General features: G+C 38.5%; 2 protein-coding genes across 2 annotated transcripts in view; one reads left to right on the plus strand and one right to left on the minus strand.

Moving 5' to 3' along the window:
- LOC127864683 (uncharacterized) overlaps window positions 1–11490 on the minus strand; it is a 335102-nt gene that overhangs the window by 303323 nt on the left and 20289 nt on the right. The window lies entirely within an intron of this gene.
- On the plus strand, window positions 12–7212 carry LOC127865977 (uncharacterized). The gene is made up of 3 exons (XM_052406137.1): window positions 12–299; window positions 2129–2570; window positions 4025–7212. The coding sequence occupies exons 1-3, from the start codon at window positions 12–14 to the stop codon at window positions 4093–4095; spliced, it is 801 nt and encodes a 266-aa protein (XP_052262097.1). The 3' UTR covers window positions 4096–7212.

An 11490-nucleotide genomic window follows, 5' to 3' on the forward strand; every position in this document is an offset into this window, starting at 1 on the left:
CGTCATCAAACATGGCTGCGCCCAGTCCGCTAAAAGTACAGCTGTTCGGCCATTCGTTCGTGAGGCACCTTAAAGATTTAATCCGACATGACTCCACTCTACGTTTTAACTTGAATCTGCAAGGACACCCTCTAGTACAATACTCTGGATTCTCCGGTGCTCGCGTCGAAACACTACACCATCGTTTAACCGAGATCTCTGACTTTGAACCGGAAATTGTTGTGCTGATTATTGGCACCAACGACATTTATGATTCGTCGTGTTCAATTCTTTCTGTGGCAAATAAAATTGAAGACCTGGTGAGAACACTTTTATTTGAATTGAATGTGCGTTATGTTGTGGTAATGCAATGTTTACATCGCTGCACTCCACAAGTCTCTTCAAAATACCCAGTTGACACGATATGGTTCAATAACAGGGTGGACAGTCTAAACTTGCTACTTTCTGAACGTTTGAGATCGGTGTTAGACAGCCGAGCTTGCCTATGGCGTTTAAAAGGGTTTTGGACAATTTCCTCCAAAGAAAGGAACTTCGCAAAAGATGGATGCCACCTATCCAGCCAGGGACAACGCCAGCTGTACAGAAACATCAGAGCAGCAGTGGTCGCCGCCACGAAACGCATCCTCAGCAGCTGAGCTCAGACCTTAGATATGTATTACTAAGATATGTATTACTATTCAATGTTTGATGAGCTACAGCTAGCTCTCTGTGAGATTGAGTAACAGACTCATAAATGACTTCGTTGGCAGCATCATACAACATGCACACTAGCAATTAGCTAGTCATTCTATTTTCATGCTAATTATTCTTTAATCTAGTCGTGATTTATTAAAATCCGCCTACACTAGATTTTATTTATGCGTGATTTAGCTACCAACACCACGCTTATTATTATTTATAAAATAACGGCATGATTTAGTTACCAGCCTCATGCCCTATATTTATGCGTGATTTAGTTGCCAGCCTCACGCTTATTATTATTTATCACATAAAGGCATGATTAAGTTACAGCCTCATGCCTTACATTTATGCGTGATTTAGTTACCAGCCTCACGCTTATTATTATTTATCAAATAAAGGCATGATTTAGTTACCAGCCTCATGCCTTATATTTATGCGTGATTTAGTTACCAGCCTCACGCTTTTTCTTATTTATAACATAACGGCATGATTTAGTTACCAGCCTCATGCCTTATATTTATTGCGTGATTTAGTTTCCAGTCTCACGCTTATTATTATTTATAAAATAAAGGCATGATTTAGTTAGCAGCCTCATGCCATATATTTATGCGTGATTTAGTTGCCAGCCTCACGCTTATTATTATTTATAAAATAAAGGCATGATTTAGTTACCAGCCTCATGCCATATATTTATTGCGTGATTTAGTTTCCAGTCTCACGCTTATTATTATTTATAAAATAAAGGCATGATTTAGTTACCAGCCTCATGCCATATATTTATGCGTGATTTAGTTGCCAGCCTCACGCTTATTATTATTTATAAAATAAAGGCATGATTTAGTTTCCAGCTGCATGCCCTATTTTTTATAATGTTTCTTATATTTTAGTGTGATTAATTTACCAACCTCACACTTTTAACATTGTATTATTTTATCAATACTTTATTCAGTTGTTGGCTGCTTACTCAGTAATTATTGTGTGTTTTACACAAAAATAAGGGAACTAACGGCAGCAGTCTTGTGAATTGAAATATCAGATTTATCTCCCTTGTTCACAATGTAGTAACCAGCCTCACGCTTGTTCTTTTATCTAGGCATGATTTACTTGCCATCCTTATGCCATATCTTTATGCGTGATTTAGTTACTAGCCTCATGCATTCCTTATGAATCATTTTTCCGCCTTTAACCATTTATCTTTGTGGGACTATCAAACTCACACTTTTGGGTCTATTTTATCATTTTATCTAATTGGGGATAATCAATTGTCCTTTTGTACAACATATCTCGTACATACATAGAATATATTTAAATCCCCTTTTAGAATGTTTACTAATAACATGGTTATATGGCTTTATACACGACAAATCCAGCAATTAACACTTGGAAAAGTATACATAGAATATATTTGAATATCTAATTTTATAATTACCTATCAATTGATTTTCAGATGGGGCCTGCAAAGAAAACTAAAAAACGATCGGCAACAACAATATGCAGTTGCTGTGATAATACAACGGCCAAGAAATCACGCTCCACACCCACCAGTCCTCCACCATCAATATCCACAGCAATTCCAGTACAAGAAACGGGGACATCTACTGGTCCATCCAATGCTCACAATGGATCTGGGAACAACACAATCCAGCACATCCAGGGTGTTGATTTTAATCCTGGACCCGTGCCACCCAATGAAGTTGTTCTACCACATCAACAACCCCCTCAGGTACCTGGACCCGTGCCACCCAATGCAGTTGTTCTACCACATCAACAACCCCTTCAGGTACCATTCAACTACTCGGACGACTCTTCTTCAGAAGATGAGGTCGACCCACCAGCAAATCTTCAGGAAATACTCAGCACACACATGATGGGCCTTCTTCCAGATACTGGTATGCACTACGCCGAACCAATCAGCACACCAATACTTCCACAAATTAAAAAGTCATTATGTAAGGACATTTGGAAAGGCAAATATGTAGAACTTTCATCTCTCCTTCCAGTTAATTCTGCCTCTCAATCTTCTAACTTCACACTGCAACTGGACAAACATGCACATATTTCTATCCAACCATCTACACGCTGTACAAAAATCACCTCAATTGAAGTTTGGACGTCTGCGTTCATTCGCTACGTTTCCGTAAGGACACACAAGTACCCTGGGGAAACGCAACAACTCCTAAAATACATGGAGATCATACGAGATCTGGCTACTCGCTGTCCAGGTCCAGCCTTTCAGTATTACGACAATCAATTTCGTTTGTTTCGAGCTTCTGTTCCTTTGCCTTGGGACAGAATTCACACTGAATTCTGGCTGATGGCCAGCACTCTAAACACTAATACTCACAATCCTCAGTCCTTTCGTCCCTCAAGACCTGCCACTCAACGCAGATCGTTCCCCTCAAACCGTCCAAAACGTTTCGTGGACAACGTATGTTGGGACTTCAACAAACCAACCCACTGTCAACGCATCAACTGCCCCCACCCTCATATCTGTGGTTTCTGCCGGGGCCCCCACACTGCTTTCAACTGCTCATACTCCAGCAAGGAACAGGCCTCCCAGTCCCTCTCTGGCAAGAGAAACCCTTCCAGTTCCGGCCCCAAGCCATCCAAACCATTATAATTTGGTCACACCAGTAAATGTCAACCAGTTAATCCCATTTCTTTCAGGATATACATGGTCACAATATATTGTAGATGGTTTCATGACAGGTTTCAAATTAGGATTTTTAGGACCCCGTAAAGCTCGCACTTCACCAAATTTAAAATCTTGTTCTGATTTCCCTCAACTGGTATCTCAAAAAATACAAAATGAGCTTTCAGCTGGTCGTATAGAAGGCCCTTTCGATTTTCCACCATTTGATAACCTACACGTAAGCCCCATCGGTCTAGTTCCCAAAAAATCACCGGGGCAATACCGCTTAATTCATCACCTCAGTTACCCTAAAGGTGATTCTATCAATGATTTCATTGACCCCACCCTTGCCACTGTAGTTTATTCATCTTTTGATGAGGCAGTAGACCTCCTTTTAAACCTGGGCCCGGGTACACTTTTTAGCAAAACTGACATTGATTCAGCTTTTCGTCTTATCCCCATTCACCCATCAGATTATCACCTGTTAGGTTTCAAATTCCAGGAAAAAATTTATTTCGATAAATGTCTCCCTATGGGAGCATCCTCATCTTGCGCTATTTTTGAACGGTTCAGCACTGCTCTCCACTACGCATCAGAAAAATTTCTGGGTATTAAACACATGGTACATATTCTCGATGATTTTCTTTTCCTAGGTCCCGCTGACTCGCAAATTTGTCAAACAAATTTACAAAAATTTCTTGATTTTTGCAGCCTCATTGGAGTTCCCATTAAGTCTGAAAAGACCGAAAATGCCACACCTATCATCACTTTCATGGGTTTAGAATTAGACTCACTTACAATGGAAGCACGTCTTCCACATGACAAGCTCTTAAAACTTCGGGAACTTCTGATGAAAACCTCCAAGTCCAGGAAGGTCACACTGAAAGAATTACAATCCCTCCTAGGTTTACTAAACTTTTGCTGCCAGGTGGTAACACCAGGTCGCAGTTTTCTACGTCGCCTTACAGACCTTACCAAAAAGGTCACAAATCCTAACCATCACATAACTTTGAACAAAGAAAGCAGGAAAGATCTGCATGCATGGCGGCTTTTTGCAGATCATTTTAATGGAAAAAACCTTCTTCATAAGCGCCGTTGGTTAACCTCCGACACCCTACACCTTCATACCGATGCATCTGGCTCAATCGGTTTTGGGGCAGTGTTTAAACACCATTGGTTTTCTGGCACATGGTCAGAAAATTGGTTACATTTTGATATCACGTTTAAAGAACTGTTCCCAATTGTTTTGGCAATTGAGATCTGGGGCCACGAATTACAGGAAAAGTGTATTATTCTCCACACAGATAACGCTGCCGTAGTACATATTATTAACCGCCAGACCTGCAAAATACCTCACATTATGCACCTAGTACGTCGCCTAGTTTTGGCAAGCATGAAATTTAACATTCTACTCAATGCTGAACATATTCCTGGTAAATTTAACATATTACCTGACCTACTCTCTCGTTCACAGATCGAGAAATTTCAAGCTTCAGCTCCACAAATGGACAAGGTTCCAACTGCAATTCCGGATCATCTTCTACTGCTCAACTGAACTTGCAGATTTACAATCTTTTGAACTCGTCTCTTGCCCCATCCACTAGGGCAAGTTACCAAAATGCGCTACAGCATTACAACAATTTTCATTCAACTCACTATCCTCAACAACCGCTATGGCCCACTACTACAGAACAACTAGCCCAGTTCATAGCAGTATGTAATGCACGTCAGTTAAAGGCATCCACCATTACCTCGTATATTTCAGCCATTACCTACGTTCACAAACTTAATGGCTTTTCAAACCCCGCAGAGTCATTTGTCATCAAAAAATTACTGCACAGCATCCGTCGCCACAAAAACTTTGATAGGCGTCATCCTTTCACACCAGACCATCTTCAGTTGCTATTGTCAAATCTTCGTGTCTTGGTTTCAGACAAGTACACCCAAGTTCTTATGCGAACTATGTTTTTGTTTGCCTTCTATGGGCTGTTTAGATTAGGGGAACTAGCCACTTCCTCTATGGGTTTCATGAATGTCATTCAAAGGCAGAACTTATCCTTTACATTCAACGGCTCAATTGTTTCAGGAGTATCAGTCTTGGTCAATGCCTACAAACATTCACAAGGCCGCTGTGCAACAATCCCATTATCCCGTCAGGCATGCAAACAGTTGTGCCCTATCCGGGCGGTATTACGTTATTTACGTATAGCCCCACAATACCCTGGTCCACTTTTCCGTTTCACTAACGGCGAGGCAATTTCAACTACATTCTTCCGAACACTGTTACACAGATGTGTAATTGCATCGAACTTGGATCCAAAACTTTTTACAGCTCACTCTTTTCGTATTGGGGGCGCAACTCACGCACATAGCAACCACATGTCCCCATCCCAAATTCAGCAACTAGGTCGATGGAAATCACAAGCATACCTTAAATACATACGCCCTCAATCTCTCCCCATATAGGTCCTATACTGAGCTTACACAACAACTCTTGAAAACTGGGAGCTGACGGTTTAAGGCAGCAGCTCTCGTCCCCTTTTCCTCATTTCACAAGCTCAGATATGAGTTGACGGTTTAAGGCAGCAACTCCTAATATTTACTTTACTTGTTACAGTTCACGCTCAAAGCTGACGGTTTAAGGCAGCAGCTCTCGTTCTCTTTTCCTCATTTCACAAGCTCATATATGAGTTGACGGTTTAAGGGAGCAACTCCTAATATCTACTTTACTTGTTACAGTTCTTGCTCAGAGCTGACGGTTTAAAGCAGCAGCTCTTGGCTCTATATTTCACCCTATTTCTTCCCTCATACTGTATAACCATATGAGCTGACGGTGTAAGGCAGCAGCTCAAAGGGATGCATTCGTGATTTTTGTACTTTAGCAGATATAACATTTAAAGCTGCGACCAGCAGCTCTCCTCCATGTATATATGTAAAAATAGTCACCCGTGTATGTACTACTTTAGTAGGCACTGTTTATTTTTAAAGTATTTACTGGTGAATGCTTTTTTACTCATAGTTTATATGCTAGTCATTGTCCGTTCTCAATGGGCGGTGGGTAACCATTGTTACCATTTCAGTGGGTAACCATTGTTTACCCTGGTGGCGTTTTTCTATCGCCCATTATGGCATTCTGTACATAACTTGTATGTTTATATGTACTATTATGTTTTGTTTTGTATGAATGTACATATTTTATACACTGTTCTTTATATGTATTACATTCATTGTTTTAGGGCATCAAGTTTTTGAATGCCCTCACTTTTATGGCATTTGCAATAAATGCCCTTTTTCAATCTCAATACGGTGTTGGTTGTTTACTTCATGCCATACTAGTTTCAATCGGATCTATATGACTTGCATATCATGAACAATACATAAAACCAAGTTTATGCACACATAAAGTTTTTTATGTCATTGTGATGATTTTTCCTGTTTTTGTAGAAGTTATCCTCAATACCTTTGTTTACATACTACATTAGTGCAGTGTAACCTTAAAGGCACGCTTAGGCATTAGCCAATCATTATATAGATAAAAGTCATGTGATCTGTTAATGCTTTGGTGCGAGTTGCATCGCAAAAGCTTACGCTTCAAAACCACCACCTCCCCTACCTCCGCCATATTTAATTTTAGGTTTTTATCACCCAGTGTTCTCATTTCATTAGTGCCATGTATGCTTACAGGCGTTTTTCTATCGCCCGGCGTTTTTCTATCGCCCATTATGGCATTCTGTACATAACTTGTATGTTTATATGTACTATTATGTTTTGTTTTGTATGAATGTACATATTTTATACACTGTTCTTTATATGTATTACATTCATTGTTTTAGGGCATCAAGTTTTTGAATGCCCTCACTTTTATGGCATTTGCAATAAATGCCCTTTTTCAATCTCAATACGGTGTTGGTTGTTTACTTCATGCCATACTAGTTTCAATCGGATCTATATGACTTGCATATCATGAACAATACATAAAAATACATAAGTATTTTAAGAAAGTGTTTTTAATGGAAAAACTAATGAACTCTTCTGTTTGTTAAATTTCTTTAACTTTATTTTAACAAGTTAAACCAGTACATTGTCCACCATGTTTCATGTTTCAATCTAACAGGTAAACTTTCTGTATTTGAACTCAGCCAATTAGAAAAGGCTGTTATATCTTATAACCAATAGATTTGCAGCAAACATACCCAAGATCTGATGAACAACACATGCTTGGCTTATCAGATAGATTGTTATTTGACAACCTGGACTGGCTGAGTTTGATATTGAGAAAAAACAGTGTGTACACCATTTGGACAGGGTTAAGGAATTTAAACTTGTAGAAATTGCTTTGAAAGTAACAACTACTCCTATTTCTGCAGAACTACTACTTTAATTACTACAGCATTAACATTACCACCAACAACAACAGCAACAATAACAGCAGCAACAGCAGCAACAACAACAGCAGCAACAACAACAGCAGCAACAGCAGCAGCAACAACTGCTACTACAGCAACAACTGCTACTACTGCTACTTGTATTGCTACTACTATTGCTACAGAAACTGTGTATGCTACTACTTTTACTACTACTACTACCACCACAACCTCTACTGATATAAAAAAACACTACTGCTACTACATCAATTACTACAACAACAACACCTACTACAACAACAACAACTACTACTACTAATACAGCTACTACATCTACAACTATTACTACTACTGCTGCTGCTGCTGTCGCTACTATGAAGTCTATTTGGCTATTTGTAAGTGTAAGGTGTTCTATATGTGTTCTTATTCCCCATTAGAACTTTTGTAGAACTTACTGGTTCTTAAAGCATTCTAGATGTGTTCTAGAACTACATTTTAAAACATTTTTAGAAATTTTTGACCATAAATTGTCCTTGAAATGTTCTAAAAAGGTTCTTGAAATTATTGGAACAGTTTCAGTCCTAAGCCATTTTCCACAAATGTTCTGGATTTATTCTAAAAAAACTGTTTTGGAACAATTCCAGAACATACGTTTTAGAACACAAATATGGAACAGTTCCAGAACTGTTCCAATTTCTAGAACAAATTTATAATTATCTTAATGGCATTTTCTTTTATATACAAAATACATGATGCAAATAAATTCATACATGTATTAAACTACAAATACATTTCAGACAACCAGCGAAAAAGTTATTTTCCATTGATTTCCATCCAAGAAAATGTATAAGTTATTTTCCATAACGATTTCCGTTGAAAAAAATGGCCAACTTTCCATGGTGTTTTCCATACATTCCGTGGAAATGCATGGAATTTAAGTCGAGATTCCGTGGAATTCCATAACAGCTTCAGATGGAAAATTGGCAAGTGGATGGAATTCCATCAAATTCCATGGATTTCCATCGATTTTCGTAGAATTCCATAATATTTTCTATGGAATTCCATAGAAAAGTGCTAATGACTATGGCAGATCTACAGACGGGTATGTCACAGACACTCATCCCCCATGGACACAGTCAAATTTAATCAAATATAAATTATAACCAAAAAATCTTCTTAATATACTTAATACTTGAGCAAAATACTACAAACAGTCATAATTTTATGAAGCGCACATATATATATCTCAACACATGAAAAATGACAGACATTATTTTGCAATAGTTGATTGCACAAAAAATGCCTCCCTTTAAGATCACTTAAATATGATCTTTCTTAGGCTGTTGAGTGAAATTTGCCAGCATTTGAAGAAAAGTTGAGTTAAAAAACATATGTTTTTAAATTAATATATTCTTCCAAAGAAACTAGAAATGCGTCACATTTGACACTGATGACCCCATGGTACATGTTTGGACACACACAGATCGACTATTATATTCTACAAATGGCAAACAAGGGACAAAATTGTCACAAAACCAGGTTTTCAGTTGAAAAAAGTCTGATAAAGGGAGACAATTCAAAATGTGTATTGTTAACCCCCTTGTGTAAAATTGACCTTGATTTCAATTAGAAAAAAAAAAAGAGATGTGTTCGTCAGAAACACAATGCCCCCTATTGCGCCGCTTTGAAATAAATTTTAAAAAAAATAATTTTTTTGACCTTTAACCTTGAAGGCTGACCTTGACCTTGAACTTCCAACAATCAAAATGTGCAGCTTCATGAGAACGCCTCTTTGATTTTTTTATTGATTTTTTTTAATTTTATTTTTTACCTTTGACCTTGAAGGATGACCTTGACCTTGAACTTCCACCACTCAAAATGTGCAGCTTCATGAGAACGCCGCTTTGAAATTAATATTTCTTTGACCTTTGACCTTGAAGGATGACCTTGACCTTGAACTTCCACCACTCATAATGTGCAGCGCATGCCAAATATCAAGTTTCTATCTTCAATAATGCAAAAGTTATGGCCAACGTTAAACTTGAAGTGTTTTTTTTGGACAGACAGACTGACATACACACATACTGACATACTGACGGACAGTTCAACTGCTATATGCCATCCTACCGGGGGCATAAAAAGTCTGATAAAGAGAGACAACTCAAAATCAAAATGTGTATTGTTACTGATTGTTCATAGTTACATAGTTGTTTCAAAATCAATATATTTTTAGTTGTGGCGACCTTGAACTTGGAGATATTGACGTAATTCTTTCGCGCAACACACCGTCCAATAATGGTGAACAAATGAGCCATATGATTTTAAAATCTCACAATGAATCACAAAGTAATGGCCCGGACAAGCTCATTTATGGCCATTTTTTACTTTCAAACTCTAATTGTGACCTTGACCTTGGAGATATTGACGTAATTATTTCGCGCGACACACCACCTTATGATGGTAAACAAATGTGCCAAATTATTTTAAAATCTGACAATGACTGACAAAGTTATGGCCCCGACAAGCTCATTTATGGACATTTTTGACCTTCAAACTCAAATTGTGACCTTGACCTTGGAGATATCGACGTAATTCTTCCGCGCAACACACCGTCTAATGATGGTTAACAGATGCGCCAAATGATTTTAAAATGACAATGAACGACAAAGTTATGGCCCGGACAAGCTTGTTCCGCCCGCCAGCCCGCCCGCCGACATCGCCAATCTAATAACCAGTGTTCAATAATGGTGAACAAATGTGCCAAATGATTTTAAAATGTCACAATGAATGACATAGTAATGGCCCAGACAAGCTCATTTATGGCCATTTTTTACCATCAAACTCAAATTGTGACCTTGACCTTGGAGATATCGACGTGATTCTTTCGCGCGACACACCGTCTAATGATGGTGAACAAATGTGCCAAATGATTTTAAAATCTCACAATGAATCACAAAGTAATGGCCCTGACAAGCTCATTTATGGCCATTTTTGACCTTCAAACTCAAATTGTGACCTTGACCTTGGAGATATTGACGTAATTCTTTCTCGTGACACACCGTCTAATAACATTGAACAAATGTGCCAAATGATTTTAAAATTTGACAATGAACGACAAAGTTATGGCCCGGACAAGCTTGTTCCGCCCGCCAGCCCACCAGCCCGCCCGCCGACATCCCCAATCTAATAACCAGTTTTTTCCTTCGGAAAACCTGGTTAAAAACACAAAGGGCCATAACTCAGCACAAATTGGTGGCTGTCAAAATTCCGTTCTTTACTGATGTAATTAAACTATGGTAGTTATGGAAAGATTCACACAGACTGAAGTAAAGGAGGAAATAATAAAACACATTTTGAGAATATTATATTCTTTACTGGAAAAAAACAGACACAAGGCCATAATTTTGGCAACACTGCACACATCAAAATTCCTTTCTTTAATATCATTTTCATTTAAACATAAGGCTTCTCTTTAGTGCTTTATCAGCTCAGAATAGAAGTTGTCCACTCCTGGAGATTTCCCTGCCTTCAGACTACGCACTCTCTCCTCCACCTCTTCCTTTAGTAAGCATGGACAATCGTCAACCACTTTCTGGTCTGAGATCGTACTGACAGAGAAAGCGCGCTTGTCAAAGCAGGTAGTAAAAGTAGTTGCTGGGTTAGATTTGAACAAAATACTATAAAGGACCACTGATGATGTGACATAACAACTATTAAATCTGTGTTTTTTTTAATGAAAATACGCTTGGCGGTTTGGAGCTAATTGACAACTGACCTCTCACAAATGACAACAGACGACACGCCCCTGGGCCA

This window comes from Dreissena polymorpha, chromosome 1 (assembly GCF_020536995.1).
Source record: "Dreissena polymorpha isolate Duluth1 chromosome 1, UMN_Dpol_1.0, whole genome shotgun sequence".
Classification (NCBI taxonomy): Eukaryota; Metazoa; Mollusca; class Bivalvia; order Myida; family Dreissenidae; genus Dreissena; species Dreissena polymorpha.